Below are 18858 nucleotides of genomic sequence, written 5' to 3'. Positions count from 1 at the left end.
GGTATTTATTCCAAGCTAATTATGTGAAATGAGACACATGTAGCAGCCGACAAGTGCATCATTTTGATATGGATGTACACAAATGATACCTTGATATTTTTGCCAACTGTTATTCTGACTAATTGGCTAATTAGTTTTCTGCTTTACACAGGATTGAATAGGGATTATCATCATAGTTCAACTGTTCATTTAAAGCCATATTCCCGGTGTCGTCACTTAACATTCAAAGGCGTAACGCATGATCGTTCCCTAAGTCAAAAACACCCCCTATTTTGCGCGGTTTCAAGAACATTTTCGTCATTTTTACCCCTATTTTACACTAAAACGGGTACAAATTAGCCTTTAAAAATACCCCTATTTTTTTGCATTTCAAGTACACTTTTACAAAAGTACCCCTTTTTTAACATTTCAAGAACACACGCAAAAACACTTGTTCCGATTCACTTTCTTTTCTGAGGAGAACTCTGTTGTCCTTTTAATATATTAATGAGGAAAATAACAGAAAAATATACAAATACATCCAATAGGATGCATCAAACTCGTCATAATCGCGGCATTTCTGGCATTTGCCACGAAGAGTTTGTGGTCCGGTTTGTGAGTACCCAGTTTGTCAAGGCTCCGGAGGCCGGGCGCGTCATTAATAAAGCCGATGAAAAAAGTCCCATGAATTCAGCGGCCAAACTGGGTAAGTCCCCAGTGACGTAATCGGTGTATTCAAACCATGAAACAAATAAAACCGAGTCGAGCGTGTTGCTGAATATTTAGGCCGGGATATTAGGAAGGCAAAAAAGTTTCACAAAAGTGAAATCCGGGAGTAAATTGAGCGAGAAATGGTAAGATTTCTTGGGATTTCAACATTATCAATTTATCATGATTCACAAAAATATACCCTATTTTTTAATTTCGAGTACACCGTCATCAAAAACAACCCTATTTTTTAAACATCGCGAACATAAAATGTTCGCGAACATAGTTTAAAAATAACCCCCTTTTTCGCGAAATTGGGAACGATCATGCGTACACATAGTCAATGTTAAGTAACGACACCGGGGCCATATTATAACATTTGCTGAGGAGGACGCCCTCACTGAATTTTTTTAATTCATTTTTTTACACAATTAAATTGTACTTTATTAAACCAATATAGCCTGCAAAAATCAAGACTCTAGGTGCCGTAGTTTTGTCAAAATCCGAGATTTTGAATAAAACGCCGGATTCGGCGCTTTATTACGATGGAATTATTAGTCGACGCATACACGATGTTCATAACACACAGTACGTGACGGCGTGCGGGACGGTGATATACACAACAAAAGGTCGTACTATAACATGACCGAAGGAGTGGTACGTATTGGCGACATGTGCGCTGGTAGTAAATTCCAATTTTCTTTGCTTTGCCGTAGTTGTTCGGCTCACAAATAAAAGGGGATATATCTGACAGTAAAAGCTAACATTTTATGGCAAAGAAATGCTAATCTATTTTGTTTGAAAATGTTATAATATGGCTTTAAATAAACCTCTTTTTACTAAGTACTTTCAATGATTTGAAAATCCACTCCGTCCCAAGGTCAAATACCTTAAAATTAAGAATTCCAAAATTTTTTTTTTATGGGAATGTCATCTTTAAAGGTCAATAACTCAAAAACATGCCTGGCGACTTGTTTCGGGTTTTGTTGGAGCTGGTCAAATATTTACTCGCTGACCCCTATTCAATTGGGTATTGACACAACACAAGCAATAGCCACAAATATCGTACATTTTGGTTATTTTATTGTTTTACATTTTGTAACATGTAATAACATGCATCATAGGCAATCACATTCAATGGCAACATATATCACTTGGCTGTTCCATCTGAAAGTCACGCACCCCCTGTAGAAGATACTGCTATAATATTGCAATTCTAGTTTAAGTACATGGTCATTCCAAGGGGAATTTGGGTGTATTTTATGTTAAAATCCAACTGAAATATATTTAAAAATGTTGAAATATAGTTGGATTTTACCAAATTTGGCCCCAAATTAAAAAATGTTTGTTTGAAATTCCAAAATCTTCCACTGTTTTAGAATGAAAATTGTCTTGAAATCTATTCAGGGGTGTGTGGCTCTCAAAGGAATAGCCCATTGCAGATCTATGAGAAATGCATTCAACACATTGAGAAAATCATCTATAAATAGTATCTATATCTGGTAGTCTAAATGACTATGGATTACAGCTCTTACTGTTTCTCAATTCTACCCATGCCTCATGTTCACTTTTTTTGCATGGTAACTATATGATCCCATGGTTGGCTAAGTGCAGTGGTAACATCGGTGAGTAAGTTATAGGGCACTTTTCCCAATTTGCGAGCACTGTGATCACTCACGGAATATAAAATGTCACATCTAGTAAAGCATGTGTGAAACAGCAACCTTGCTTAATGTCACTGGCTGCAAGGATGTGCATGGAATGTTCTCAAAATACGTACCACAAACAAACATGGCCAAAAGGTTAACATGGACACAACTACCCAGATCTAGTACACCCTTAGTCTGGGGTGTCTCATAAGTCTGACATGAAATAAACAATTAATTTTCTCACTTGTCCACCCAGAACGTTGACCAGCGAGGACGTCCGTCTATGATGATGGTTGACCCTTATAATGTAACCAAAAAGAGAGACAGGTACATAGTTCGCAATAAAGTTTAATTTGATTTTAGTTTACTCAACTGATGTTTAAAAAGAAGTGAACAAGCATTCTGTGAAAAGTGGCGTATAAATCAGGGAGCAAGGAGGCAGATACCCCAATCCCCCCAGTCAGGATTTGAAGATGAATATAACTGCCCTTGACTATGACCAAATTAGTAATATTTGTCAAAAACTTTGGCAATATGTTCAGGAAGAGTTATGGGAGCAGGTCAGCTGGATGACTTTGCCATTTGTACCCTCAAGAAGGTGTGCTTACTGCTATAATTCCCTGTCCTTGCCCCATAGACACCACAAACCCTAGCTACGCTCCTGGTAAATGTCTTAATAAATATTCAAATTTCAAGGGCATCCACTAACCTAAAAACAAAGATGCTGTTTCTCAATGACACTATGAAATTGAAATTAATTTCTTAGTATTTTAGAATGCATGGCATTAGGTACTAGAAGTAGGTAAGTGCAATAGCTGCCCTGTGAACATTTGGCAATTTACACATAGCATATTGTACTCATCTAACACATGGCAGCTACACATGGCAGCTATTGTACCTACTCACTTCTGGCACTGAGCAGTTGATTTGTTCATTGAAAAATATTGGCAATACACATAGCAACAAACTGGCAAATAGGTGTGCACATAAAGTTATATTTTACACAATTTCTCATCAAAGAATGGATATAATTTAAGGATCGTTTGTAAGATTGCGACAGAAATTCGTTACATCTTCATTCATTTTCAAATTATATTTTCCTTGAGCAATTGTTACACATAATCAACATAAACATTAAAAATTAGTCCACATATTTGTGTGACCCAATTTCACAAAATGAGGCTAATGGAGGGAATGCAAAATCTTAAGACACTGCGGGGACAAGTGTCCATGCACCTAAGCTTTCCTGAAGGGGGTACTACACCCCTGGCCAATTTTGTGCCTATTTTTGCATTTTTCTTTAAAATTATAGTACATTGGTGACAAGTAAGATATGTATATTATTGGGGCATGGGCTACAACTACTGTACTGAAAATTCAGCAACTCAAAGCAATTAGTTATTGATTTATTGATCAAATATTGGTTTTCCCTCATTTTTGACTGTAACTCCACAACTGTTGCCTGTCCTGAAATAAATTTCCAGTGCAGTAGTTGTAGTCCTTGCCCCTATAATATAAATATCTTACTTGTTCACAATGCGCTATAATTTTTGAGAAAAATGCAAAAATAGGCACAAAATTGGGCCGGGGTGTAGTACCCCCTTAAACCAATACCTTAATAATGTGTCTAACTAAAATTCAGATGCAAATGACTAAAAGAACTAATCTATCTCATATTTCCTGGAAGTCCTGAACCTGCTGTTGGAATAAAAGTTCACCAATATGTGACCCGATACCATGAAATGAGCGTTGGAACGGTTTTGAGATATCCTGGCTGTTGCGTTGCTATTTTTTAGTTTCACACACACCCATTCAAGCCACACAGTATGTCTGTATGTCCTTGAATGGGGGCACAAATGCACAATGGGCCATTCACGAAGGACATGCTGGCTTGTATAGGTGCCTGGCAAACAAAGAACATCAACTCAATCAGCCAGGCCATCTTGAAACTACCAACTTGCGACTCTACGCTCATTTTGTGGTAGCACGTCACATATGATAATCCCACAATCAGCCTCATGAAGTGATGTTGGGTCACAACATTCTTTTTTCTACACAGATGTGACACGATCAAGAGGAACGAGTCTTACATCGTTAATTTTGATTTTGAGTTATTGATAAAAACAGGTGATACATTCCTACATTTACGTTAGTCCAATTTTGATGGGGTTTGGACCATACTTCAGCATTTTTAAAGTGTGACTGAATAATGAACAAAATCAAAATTGAACATTTTCAGCATTGGACTCGCTCCGTTTGATCGTGCCACACATTCCCACATGATATACAGTTAGTATAAACATGAGATTATTTATACAATTATATTAAATCACCCTATAGTATTCTCCATTAATGGGCTATTCTGTTTGAAATCCACACTCCTGTCAAACATTCCAGTTACACCACATGATCAATCTGGATTGGATTGATCTGGACTGGATTAATCAAGCTGGGCAGCTCAAATATTTTGCCTGTTTTTATGTGTAATTCCAGTTTACACTGATAGCTCAATTCCAGTTACACCACATGATCAATCTGGATTGGATTGATCTGGACTGGATTAATCAAGCTGGGCAGCTCAAATAGTTTGCCTGTTTTTATGTGTAATTCCAGTTTACACTGATAGCTCAATTCCAGTTACACCACATGATCAATCTGGATTGGATTGATCTGGACTGGATTAATCAAGCTGGGCAGCTCAAATAGTTTGCCTGTTTTTATGTGTAATTCCAATTACACTGATAGCTCAATTCCAGTTGCACCACATGATCAATCTGGACTGCATTGATCTAGACTGGATTGATCGAGTTGAACAGCTCAAATATTTTGCCTGTTTTCATGATTAATTCCAGTTGAGAATGAATGAATCCAGTTGAATTTTAAACAATTTGGTCCCTCATTTGGGAAAAAAGTATTACAAATTCATTCCAAAGTTTAAAACCTGTTATTTTGGGATAAAATTGTGTGATCTGGAATGGCAAGAAGAGTTAAGTTTCAATTCTATTATCTTGCTCAAGGGGAGTGCAGTTTTCAAGCGGAACAGCCCATCACTATAATTAAGGGGATTTGGAGGGTTGTTCACCTTATTTTCTTTTCTTTTTTACCCCAAACTTGGAAGTTAATTCAGCCTCCTGGGAAACATCACTCCATAATGATTTCTTACAGAGCCTCTGATTGGTTAATTACATGATACAATCATCTTAGTAACCAATCAAAATTGAACTTTTGGATCTCTCAGCACTTTGAGCATCATCCCCAACAGACCATTCTTACCATATCTCTGATTGGCTCAATAAATGGCATAGTCCTCTTTATAACCAATCAAAATAGTTCTTACAGATCAGAAGGTAGTGCCCATGGGGTAATTCCACAGAATTAAAGAAGGAGAACCGGGACTTGACCGTCATCTTGATACATATATGGAGAAATAATTGGGGTTCTCTTTCTCTAATTCTGTGGGTAAATCTCAAATCAGATAATAGATTAAACAATCATGCTTTAAATTGTAACAATGGACAATGTAACCAAAATATTTTCAACAGACCCAACTGTTTACTTGATACAGAAAATACGATGAAAACTCTCCCAATCCACTTACATCACAAATATTACATAATTGAGTTATCCCAGCATCACCTTTGAAATCATTACATTGTCTAACCTCTATTAGAAAAAAAATTAAAAATAAAATAATTTTTATTTACAGAAATATTCTCATTGATGCTATATGCAATTTCAAACATTTAAACTCAAGATATTTTTGATCCATGATACAAAACTTGAGTAGTGCACCCTGTCATATAGTTCAGCAGTAATGGGGGTATTCCAGTTAGAATCCATGCATGACCTTAATCTCCCACACAAGGGGTGTGAATTTTAAATGGGGATACCTGATGGATGAATTTGAAATCTAGACTCCCTGTGTGGGAGATTAAGGTCATGTCTTCCATGGGATGTATGGATTTCAACAGGAATAATGTAATAATTGAAAAATGTCACCTTAGTGAAAGAATTCATCGTTTAAATAAATAGTTGCCCTTTTGATTTCAACTCTAGCACTCTGGTCTTTCAGGGCTGTAGCTACAAATGACCATATGGGGACGACCGCAAACATGGGTAGCATTTTCGGCCTTCTGGTATATCCATGACCCCTTTTTCAAAGCCTATTTTAGTATATGAATGGGTCCTTTTTTCAAAATTTTCTCAATTTTTTCGGAAAACATCCCAATTTTTCCTTAATCTCCAAAATTTTCAAAATGTTCCCAAAATTTTGGGAAAATTTGTAAAAACTAAGACAATTTTGGTTAAATTTGCCCGAAAATTTTGACTTTTGGTATATCAATGGGTCCAAATTTCTTGAAAATTTGGTATATTTATGGGTCCACTTCCAAAATCTCAGTGCACGTCCCTACCAAAACCAAACTTGAGTACTTCGGGTGCAAGGCAGGCCCAGTACACCCAATCTCCCCCTGGCATTCTGGTCAATCCGAGTCTTACTGCCCGGCACAGAAAAATCACCAAACTACTCATGATCGCAACAACAAAAAATACATTCATCTACATGTTTACAGCAAAACAACTTCCTTTTGCCTGCTACTTGCCTGCTGACTCGTGAGCAATAAATTAAAAATTATTTTTATGTGAACTTATGAACCTAAACATGAGTGCATGAGTAAATGACTTCCAATAGAACCGGTCATTAATATAATAGCATAGGATGTGTTGTACATCACGCTCATGTAATTGCTAAACCATATGTTCAGTATCATCATGATCATAAGTGTTATGATTTAGCCACGTGGTTTATACACGTGGTAATACATGTAATATATAAATGCTATATATATATATATCTATTTATTTTTGATAAAATTCATATTTTGAATTCTGCAAGTCTTTTTAGGGTAAAAAAATCAATGTGGTTTTGGTCAAGATTACAACTTCCTTAATTTGTTTCAATATCAAGGCTAAACTAGGCATTAACAGCAGAAATCTAACAAAGTTATGCTGACGGGATAGCGCCTAGATAGGTATTAACCTAGAAATGGGTTGCGCCAAATGGGGTATTTATCCCAAATTGGCCCAATTTTTACTCAGTAATTCCTCAAATTGACTAATTGTAATACAGAATTGCAAATATTTGGGCGCCAAATATAATTTTTACTAGGCTAAAATCACGTCATAGGGCCTCTTAAACATTGGTCATAATAAATTGGCTTAATTATTTCATACAAAATTAGATTGGAATGCATAAACAATGTATGAATGGTTGTAAATATCACTTAGAACTGGTTGATTAATCACAGAAAATACCCTTAAACCATTTTCTTGAGTTTTCCATAAATATCAGCTAACAATATGAAGAAAACAGAAAGGTTCGCATCCCCTGTTGGATTTACACAGAATTCCTAATGTCCAAGCATACAGAATGAAGACTGGTCTCCCTTGACATGACAACACAGTGTTTAGCTTATTCATTATAGGGGTTAGTTACTACATTAGTAAATTTTGTGACTAATTTTGCATTTTTCTCAAAACTAACTACACACTGGTAACAAAGGTTATGTGCAGGGAATCCAATTACTTCACTGAAATTTCAGTGATTCACAACAAGTGGTTTACATATGTTACGAAATGAGGTACATTCTAGCGGTACCTCTTTTCTTATCATTTAAATAATGTGCCGCTTGTCTTGAGTCACTGAAATTCCAATGTAGTAACTGGATTCCTTGCCCCTATAATATGCATAACTTTTGTTACCAGTGTGTTATTATTTTTTGAGAAAAATGCAAAAATAGTCACAAATTTATCAAGGGGTGTAGTACCACCTTAATGAGCAAACCAAATGACACGTGTAGAGGACATAGTTTGATTTATTAAATATTCCACAAGTGCAAAAAATGACATGTGTGTGGAATAGGGTAATTTGTGATTCACAATCTCTGAATGTCCTTTTAAATCACAGGCTAAATACCACTAATTGCCTTTTACACAGTTTTCAATGGCAAATGGCTAATTGGGCTATTCCATTTAAAATCCACACTACCCCTGTTGAAGATTTAGCTAATATCTTCCACAAAGGGAGCATAAGTTTCGAATAGAATAGACAATTGGGTAACTTTCATTTGGAATACTCACTTCAGTTGTGGTAGATATAGGTAAAACCATTATACAGGGGTATGGGTTTCAAAATGATTAACTCTGACCAATTACATTTGAAAACATACTCCCCTTGTGGAAAATATTTCCAAAATCTTCCACAGGGGTAGTGTGGATTTCAACTGGAATAGCCCATTCTGTGCTGAAACAGTAGCCTTGTTTCATATTTTTATATGATCCAACCTTTTTTCCACACTAGGTCAAATAGAAAGGTTATCTATTATCCCACTCAATTTGACATTTGTTTTTACTTAAAATAAATAAAAAAGAACCAAGATTAACAATTGTGACCATTTCAAAGGTGTCAACTAACAGATAACTCATATGACTTACAAAAATGTACATCGCTATAAATTAAATCTTCTTCATTTGTAGCCCGGCCCTGGAATTTGGTAGCTACCCGATCGGCCATACTGCACGTTCCTTGCGTAAGGATTAGATTGCTGAGGTCCCCCTGGCCCTGGCTGCTGCTGCGGGTAACCCATCTGAGGGTTGTAGGGGGTCTGTTGTTGCTGTTGGCCAGGAGGACCCCCTGGCATTGGATATTGCCCCTGCGGCTGCTGTGGCTGCTGCTGCTGGTTGTAACCGGTTGCTGGGGAGTAGGAGCACCCCCTGGTTGTGAAGATGGGGGATAGTTATATCCTTGTTGTTGTGGTTGCTGCTGCTGCTGTTGTTGTTGTTGCTGTTGATAAGCTGCTTGTTGTTGGGCGGTGTATTGGGATGTGGCTGGTTGTTGCGGCTGTTGTTGTTGATATGCCACTTGTTGCTGTTGCTGCGTTCCGTAGCCTGGTTGAGTTGGAGCTTGCCCGGGTTGAGTTGACCCTGGCTGTGGTTGGCCAGGCTGTGGTTGGCCAGGCTGTGGTTGACCAGGCTGTGGTTGGCCAGGCTGTGGTTGACTAGGCTGAGGATGGCGGGTTGTGGTTGCCCAGGCTGTGGTTGGCCAGGTTGTGGAGCACCTGTGATAAGGAAACATTGCCATGGAATTAGTCATTTTAAAATAACAGGAGTTTTCATAACATTAACTTAATATTTGTTACATAAAATAGCATTTAGTTATATCAATATAATATGAAAACAATATTTAACCGATTTTAAGATTGATAATAATTAAATGCTAGACAGGATTTTTTGTTTTTACCAACCTCTATCGTGTGGTAGAGGACATGCAGGTCATATATTTTATCAGGCAAAAAAAAATTGTTTGCTTGCCTTCCACCGACCGACCCAATATTGACCAAAATCAGGGTCAGTCCTTTTAAAAAATGTTTATTTTAGTTTGTTTTTTGTTCATAATTTTAATGGGTTTTTATTACTTTTTCTGGGTCTAAATTTCATTTCGAAGAAAGAAAATCATTACTGTAAATTGCTTACAGGGCTATTAAGTAGTGAGTCATTTTAATTTTTAAAAAAAACAAACAAAAAAACAACAACACATTTTTCCGACCGACCCACCCACCTCAAAAATCCAACTGAAGGGCAAGCAAACATTTTTTTCTTGGCCTAGCTCATACTACTCAAAATATTGGATCAGTATATCCTCTACCACACGATAGAGGATAGTAAAAACAAAAATTCCTATCGTTTATACTCTAATTTAACCAATCATTTCCGGGCAATTTGAACTTATATTTAACCATGCAGTTGACACCACTGCGTCAAGTAAGTACCGCCAGTGTATGATTAGTTTTTTGTCTAACGCATGTGACAAATTTCTGATATAATTTCCTAAGACTGCTGACAAAGTCTCTAGAAATACTTCATATTTACCTGGATACCCCTGTGGCTGTTGCTGACCATACTGCTGATGCCTGGGTGTGTTAGGTCCATGAGATGAGCTATGACTAGAATTAACACTCTCTGTAGGCGATCCTGGCCTTTCAGGCTGATCTAAACATTACAAAATCATACATGTAGTATATTGTCAACACTTGTGCGTCAATTTTAGTGCTCTGTCAATTTTAAACTAAATTTGCATGTTTTTAAATTCAAAATTTTGAGGTTTCTTACATAGAGCTACTTTTTAGTACATGTATATAATACACAAAAGAACATTATTCGCCTGTTTTTATTTTCATGGAACCTGTCCAGACTGTTTTATTATCTGCATCATTGTTAACGACCAGCGAGTTCTTAAAGATTGTTTTTTATTGTGTGCGTGCATGCTTTTTAAAATCTTTTTTTCTTGCTCTTTATGGCTTTAAGCGTGCAGCATGTATGTTAATAATTGGGCTATTCCATTTACATGTAATATATACTACAATCAGTTTCAGAGAAAACCGGCAGTCCCTTGCTCAGATTTATGCGAGTGCCCTGTTAATGAGCGACATACATACACATAGCTTTGTTTGCCCCGACAAACATTTTGATGCATAATTGGCCAATCAGATTACTGCGTCTGTTGTTATGACTGTTAGATGATTGAATCAGCCAATCACAACCCCACTTCTGTGTTTACGCTGTGCACGCTCTCAAAATGTAAACAAGTGCTGTTCTTCTTTGGCAGAAACTGTAGAACATACTGTAGAACATACTAGAATAACTAGAGGGGAGCGTGGCCTAGCGTTGGACTTTGAATCCAAGGGTCGAGGGTTCGAATCCCAGGTCCGCCTAAGCTCGGCTGGCTCTTTGTGACCTTGAGCAAGGCTCTTCACTCTACTTGCTTAGTGCTTCGGAGGGCACTTTAAGCTGTCGGTCCCGTGTACATGTATTTCTGACATTAATGCAGTGTGCACGTAACAGAACGTCACAGGCTATTCGAAAAGAGCAGGGGATCATCCCGGTACTGTTGACTGTACCTTCAAAAATACACTCATCTACTCTAGGTTCCAGAGTAAAAAATAAGTACAGCTTGTCTGTACACAGTGCGATAATACTCATACATATGAGGGAGGCACTAATAAGGAAGAAGAAGAAGAAGAAGAAGAAGAAGAAGAACTATACCCCATCACAACCCACTTAATGTCTTCAGGTTTCAGTCCAAAACTTGCCACAACAGCTTGCTGGATTTTCAGCTGGTCTCTCATACAGATTAAATAAGGCTGCACATAGGGTATCTAATACAGGGGCTCAGAACCCTATTCAGCCTAGATAATTATAACCCACCACAACCCACTTACCATCTTCAGGTTTCAGTCCAAAACTTGCCACAACGGCTGGATTTTCAGCTGGTTTCTTATAGGGATCAAACAGAGCTGCCTGTGTGCTATCTAATACAGGGGCTGGTGGCTTGTCTTGGGTTGAGTCTGCTGGGGCAGCTGTCAAAGAAAATAACATCATGTTTCAAAAATGCCAATATTGCTGCTCAAAACTGGGCAGAACAATCAACTGAAAGGACTAAGGACATATGAAAAATTATGATGTGTTCCTTCTTTCTAGTCAATAAGCTTCGACCAGCTTGATGCAAAAACAACAGTAATTTGAAATTCTTGTCATGGACCTTTCACACTATGTGCCTTAATCAAGATGTAGTCTTTTTGCATACAAGTGCTCCTACAAGCACTTTTCTAATGCCTCTGAACCAAACAATCTGCTGCTTGCTAGGACCATTTCATGCGGTAAAAGTCATTTTTATTTTGAATGGCAAGCGCCAAGATTGACTGTTACATGATGTAAACACCATCAAGATCGTTTTTTGTTTTTTTGTCGTCTCTTGCTTAAATTTCAATGAATTTCTCCATTTTTTTTTTTTTTTTTCAGATTAGATTTGGTTTAATAGGTGAAATATCCTGTAAGATTTACCCCAAACAGTGGCAAAATCAAGAAAATTAAATTCTCTCAAGGTAGTTTAGAAACCTGCTTTGCTTGCTTCGCAAAACTCCTGTCACTTAAAACCTGTATAACTATTCAAAAGGGTTCAGACCATACTTGATATGCAGTAAACAAGGGCAATTTCCCCATGTTTATCAAGAAGCAGTAATAAATCTTGGTATTGGCCCTATTTTCCAACTCAAAACCCAGAGAATATACCTTACCCTTCCCAGAATCCTTTGCAACATCATACATCCCCTTATTTCATCAAATGATGCTCCCATTTATGTACTTTGTAGTCAGCTTTTCTTAACCAGTATATTCACAACATTGTTTTCATGTGGAGAATATACAGATATGGTCAAAAGTCAAGAAATAAACACTTTGCAAAATCTGGATGTGCTCTGTTTATTGAGGTACATTAAATCACTACTAGATCTACTCATGTTGCATTACAAAGCAAATCAGTAGAGGAAATCAAAATGGGAGAAATGCATTATGGGAAGACTCTGGTCTTACCTTGTGGTTTTTCTACAGCTGGTGGTTCCAATGAATCCATTAAATATATGACTTGATTACGAATGGCAGCAAGCTGGCTCCTAAGATGTTTAACTTGATCACTTTCTAACGGCCTAGGTTGACCATTGACTGGAAAATGTGAGGGGAACGTAAAAGAAAATACAACTTCATTATAGTGATATATCAATGGCCTTGAAAATGGATTTTTTTTAATGTCAAGGCATATCAAGGCATTAACCCCATGGGCACTACTGTCTTCATCACAGTGCCCCTGATTGTTTAATTACATGATATAATCATGTGAGTAACCAATCAAAAGGGAGCTTAGACCTCTTAGTACTTTTAAGCTTAATCCCCTTCAGCCCTGCTGACTATTCTTACCATACCTCTGATTGGCTCAATACATGATATATATCTCTTTGTATACCGATAATCAGGCTGGTAGTTTGCATGGGGTTAACAGAGGTTGTCATTACCATAAAACTGACAGGTTGGTGCCTAGATAAGCAGTTTACCACCTTTTTGAACCGGGCCCGTTTCACAACCTGGGATGTGATTCAGGAGTGTATTCTATGACTATGTGCAGGCTGTTATGGAATGAAGGTCCTCTCATGACCAACAAGAATTTGAACTGCAATGGGGGCAAGATAGAACTGAGCAGCAGAGACACATGTCAGTCTGGAGTTGGTCAGGTAGTAGTTGGCACAAAAGCTCTGGAACATTACCATACATGTAGTACATGTACATTCGATGGAACATTGTAGTGGCACTAACTGCCCTATGGTGGGCTATAGGCTGAATTTAGAAGGAGGTGGGGTCTGTAATACAAATGGCACTTTCACCCCCTGGACACTACTTATCATCTAACAGTGTTTCTGATTGGTTGAGAACTTGAAATGCTGATTTCAATTGCCAATTATGACGAGGCTTTAAACTATTTATGGTCAACTTGCATTTACAGATGATCTTATTAATACCCTCCTTGATTGGTTCAAAATTGGACACAATATTCATTTGGGCCAATCGGCAGGTAGTTCTCATAGGGTTCAACTTTAAACAGACTCGTAGTAATTCTGATACAATTGACAATGGGCTATTCCAGTTGAAATACACACCCCTATGGGAGACACAACCTGAATCTCCCACACAGGGAGTATAGATTTCAAATGGAGTAACCAATTCAGGTAATCCCATTTGAAATACACACTCCCTGTGTGGGTGATTAACATGAAGATGTCTTCCACAGGGGGTGTATGGATTTGAACTGGAATTTACTCATGTAATAAAAGTATGAATTAACTTACCGAAAAGAGTCAACTTTAATATGCGGCTACATTGTATGGCAAACGATAGATCTGAACTATCAAATATTGTTATAAGGTCTCCATCTGAAGAATAAGAGGTAAATATAATATGACTAACAAACTGAACAGCTAAAAATCAATAATAACAACAACAATAGCAACAACAAAATAATACCTAATTTACAACTAAGGCCTAAAAAATTTGTTTGATTGGCGTAACATTAAAAAAATTTAGGGCAGGTCGGTCTGCAATTTTTTCTTTTTTTATAAATTTTTTACACACATTTTAAGCTGTAAATCGCAAATTTTAAAGGCTTTGGATTTTTTTTTTTCAATTTTTTTGCAAAAAAATAAGAAAAAAAGTCTAGGGTCGGGCCTATTTTTAGGGTCGGTCGGGTCACGTCAATCAAACAATTTTTTTTAGGCCTAAGTTAAGGAATACGCAAAGGTGTGTCCCAAAGATATCCTTCCCAGAATCCTTTACAACATGATGCATCACCTCATTACAGCAAATGACACTCCTATTACTCTTAAATGTATTAAATTCAGCTTGAGAAAAGCCTGGTTAACCATGGGTCGATAGTCAAGAAATAAACACATTTTGCAGGATCTGGATATGTGCTCTATTCATTGAGGAACTTTTTGTCACTATCGACCCATGTAGCACCAAAAAGCAATTCAGTTAAAGAAAATTGAAATGGAAGAAATGCATTGTGGGATATCTTCACTGGTCAACACCTCTAACTAAAAACATCCAATTAGGGCAAATTTGCGTGCTTTTTGGGTGTTCTTTGTTAAAAATTGGTACATGTATACTGATTAGGGATGTGATTTTCGGGTAATTTTGTGCCCGGGTACCGGCGCATTTTTCGGGCGGGTAACCGGGTACCCGAAATTGCAAAAAAAAAATTCATGTTTGACCTAAAAAAAAATAAATTGAATTTTGCACATTGTTTTGTGTTTTTAATCTGAAAATTGATACATAGTTTTCATGTCATACTCTATTAATGATATCAAAATGCATTCAAATTCAATGCATTTTGATATCATTAATAAGTATGACATGAAAACTATATATCAATTTTCATATTAAAAACACAAAACAATGTGCAAAATTCAATTTTTTTTTTAGGTCAACCATGATCCTAGCATTTAGGTCTAGGTCCAGAGACACTACAAAAACTGGAAAAAAACTTTTTTTTTTAAATTTGGGGTACCCGGGCAGGGAATTTCCTGCCCGGGTAATAGGATTATCGGGCGGGACTCGAATTCCCGGGACTCACTCACACCCTTAATACTGATGGGTGGTAAAAACAGCAAAAAGTTGGTATAGAGAAAGTCATTATCCAAAAGTCTGTGTGGCACATCGACATCCCCATACAAAATCTTTTGAATACCCCCTTCCCTGGTTAGTGGACATGCCTATGCAAGTGGTGTGAGTAATATCCTAATCAGTATGATACATACCTTCATCTTTATATTTAATCTGGACTTCATCTGTGCTATTCAGCTTGCCTTTATACACCCTCTGCATCATAAGCACCAGCTCGTCGTATGTGATATCTTCATTGTTGATTGGAATGCGTCGGATATCTTCACCAAGTTGTACTTTGATGATGAGCTTGTTGCTGAGGTCTATCTGAGGGAAGTGAGACTCGCTCCGAGAACCACCTGAATCCATCGTCACTCACTCTGCAACAATTTAAAAACAAGAGCCAGGGGTTCAAATTTGCAAGCAATTGCAGGTTCGTGTAAACGTTGCAGTGCAGGGCAATATATTCAAAAATTGTATTCATCTATTGCTATGGTAGTAAATCCTGTTACATTCATCACACTAGCGAGGTCACATCTGGTCGCATGTCATAAGTTGGGTATGCTAAAAGGGTGGAGGGATTACACTTTTCTGAAAATTGCGATACAAATTTGATTGGCTTTCCGTAAGGCAAAAAAAAAAAAGGTGTTTGTTTGCCCAGACACGACCGACCCAAAAAATCAAAAAACATCATACACTTTTTTTTTTCTTTTTTTTTACAATGATATAAAAATAAATAAAAGGATGTTTTTTTCCTATAAATATGCCAAATGAGACTTGAAAGTTAATATTCCAGGCAATCACAGCTTTCATTCCTCCCATTTAGCCCTCCCCAACAACATTTTACCATCAATATAGAGAACCAAGGATGTCAAGTATGGTCTGGGAATTTTGTATACAGGCTTCCAGCCCATCACCCTTGCAACAGACGTGCATTTATGCTGAATATTTATCAAGATTTTGTTGCCAAAGAGATTAAACTTTATATGATAACGTTGAAATACATTAAAGTTTACATTAAATACACACAATTACAAAATGTAAGGCTGAATGTCATATGCACCAATCCGACTAAGTCATTACTAAGGTGTCCCCGACGAATTGTATACAACAGTGAGTTTCAATACACGATCATGAATTGATTGAACAAATTAAATCCCCCGCACTGGTACATGTACATCTTGTGGTTCCATCAATAGATGGCCAAAGATAATAAACGCTTCTCGGATTTGTGAATAGGCCTATATTTTCTCTTACCCCACTTGCTGCAACACGTGTAGGCCTACAGATCTTAAAAAAAAAAAAAGAAAAAAAAAAAAAAAAAAATCGACCTACCGACCCACTCCTTTGTACCCCATGTCTGGGCAAACAAACACTTTTTTTTTTTTGGCCTAACCCCATACCCTACAGCAGTGGTTGATACCTCATTTTAAGCCTAATATTATACTCTTTCAGTCTACTGAAGCATATAATTATACATTATTCAGTAAAAAAATCACATCAGTTGAAATGAAAAATGCCAGGGGTGGAGGACACGGCCCTGCAAGGTGCTAACACTTCAAAGTGTTCATAGTTCTGGTCGCTAGGGTTCAAATCCCCGCACAGGCATGGAATCCTACGTAATATGTATCATGTTCGCTTCCATCTAGCGATCAATAACCTGAATAACCATTGTGTAATTCAATTCAATGGACAAGCTCATACACATGTGGTTCTTTGATGTCAATCGCATACAATATAATCCGTGATCAATAATGAACGTTGGTCAAAAGACGAGCTTACTGAAGTGAAAAAGTATGTACATGCAGATTCATCATTTATGCATATTGCCTTGAAAATCATAAAAAGCAACTGCTTGATCAACCCAAATGATTTTATTAGCGTTATTTCTAAACCAAATTTCAAAACCACAAAGTGTTTTACCTGACTTTTGACCCAGAAATGTATGAATTTGATGAGAAATTGTGATGAAAAATAATATTTTACAAGTCAGATTCAGAAAGAGAAAATCTCATTACACACGTTAATTACATCACAATCCAAACATAGATGGTTAAGTTCATGGAGAATGTTACAAACTGTTGTATGTTTTGCCATATTGTTTTTCTATAGGGAATAATGTTTACTCGTTAAAATCGGACATGAAAACCTATCAAAAACACAACAAAAACGTGCATCGCTATTTGTATGCATGAAACAAATTATAAGAATTGTACAGAAGTGACCTAAGGCCATGTGTTTTGAACTCGCCACCCGTAGCGTTACATCACAAATATATGAATTTTTACACCAATTGAGTTTCAAATTAGAATATCTCCACAATTATCAACCCTAAACTAGCAAAAGTATACATTTTTTGGAAAGCTGAAGGCATAAGGAATGTAACAATACATATTTCAACTCATTATACAGGGTGACCTTGAAGTTATACAGGGTGGAATAAAAAAATTGCGGATACAAAAAGAGTTACTTAATGCATTGCTTATTACTAACTTGCAGTAATAAACTGAAAGTAAATAACATCTATTTAGTTAGAGGATAGGGGGAGCCTACAGACTTTGGAAGATAAAAAATCACAGCTGTTTGGTAATCTCGGAATACAGGGTGTCCAAAAGTATGTTAGAATTTTTTACAATTCATCATATTTTGAACTGAATCATTTTACCCCTAACCCATACAGGAAAAGTAAGTCCATATTTAGATTCCTCATCAAATTTCCTATCAGAAAATGTATACTTTGACTATGATAGGATAAGTAATAAAAATTTTACAGCCACTTTTAGATTTTGAAGACATCCAGTATTACTTACTACAGTGTTTAATATGAAAGCGGGTGGTTTAGATGCGTGAAAGTTTGAATTTTATAGACTAAACCAATCATTAAGAGTTCAAAATGATTAAAAATAATTAGCAGAATTGTTTATCTGTAAATTAAGACCAAAACCAAGGTTATAGCCCCTGTAGCAGTGAATTTATTCAAGTTATACACGTGAAACACCGCGTTCCCATAGAGTTTGTGTGTACCGCTTCCCCCTCCTCCGCTTCCCCCTCCTCCACCACCCTGACTACTCGCAATTCAATCGACCACAGCTTCGTTAGTTGAGAAGCTATATTGTTCATATTTACAGGTTATTTAGTGGTATTATTTAGCTTTTAAATGAGACCAAAACCATGTCATAATCTTTTTGTTTATCCGAGGTATGATGAATTGAACAGATCACAATTTGAAAATACGTAACACCACCACCCTTTTTGGGTGGCGAGTTCAAAACGCGTGGCCCTAACACTTATCAAGGCTGTATCTTGAGAACGCAGCATGGCCTGGTGCTAGAATCTTGGCAAGGACACTCTGGTGAAATAAAGAAAATATATGTGATTGATTTTGTGTGACTTTTGAGCGTTAAATGTTTCAAAATTTAAAAATGAACAAAATGCGAGTAACTATGATGTCATCAACATGACCATTATATTTATGATAAAT

At 36.9% G+C, this 18858-nt stretch overlaps 1 protein-coding gene across 1 annotated transcript in view; it reads right to left on the bottom strand.

Moving 5' to 3' along the window:
* Positions 1–7228: 7228 nt before the first annotated feature.
* LOC140141425 (uncharacterized) overlaps positions 7229–18858 on the bottom strand; it is a 28765-nt gene continuing 17135 nt past the window's right edge. The window contains exons 2-7 of the mRNA XM_072163273.1: positions 15533–15757; positions 14066–14149; positions 12762–12890; positions 11612–11749; positions 10263–10382; positions 7229–9451 (exon numbers count right to left, since the gene is read on the bottom strand). Coding sequence (XP_072019374.1) covers positions 8931–9451; positions 10263–10382; positions 11612–11749; positions 12762–12890; positions 14066–14149; positions 15533–15746 — 1206 coding nt within the window. The 5' untranslated portion in view covers positions 15747–15757 and the 3' untranslated portion in view covers positions 7229–8930. The remainder of the gene's footprint in view (positions 9452–10262; positions 10383–11611; positions 11750–12761; positions 12891–14065; positions 14150–15532; positions 15758–18858) is intronic.

Source organism: Amphiura filiformis, chromosome 19, assembly GCF_039555335.1.
Source record: "Amphiura filiformis chromosome 19, Afil_fr2py, whole genome shotgun sequence".
NCBI lineage: Eukaryota > Metazoa > Echinodermata > Ophiuroidea > Amphilepidida > Amphiuridae > Amphiura > Amphiura filiformis.
Note: the sequence above shows the minus strand (reverse complement) of the source record. Positions and strands in the feature narration are given on the sequence as shown.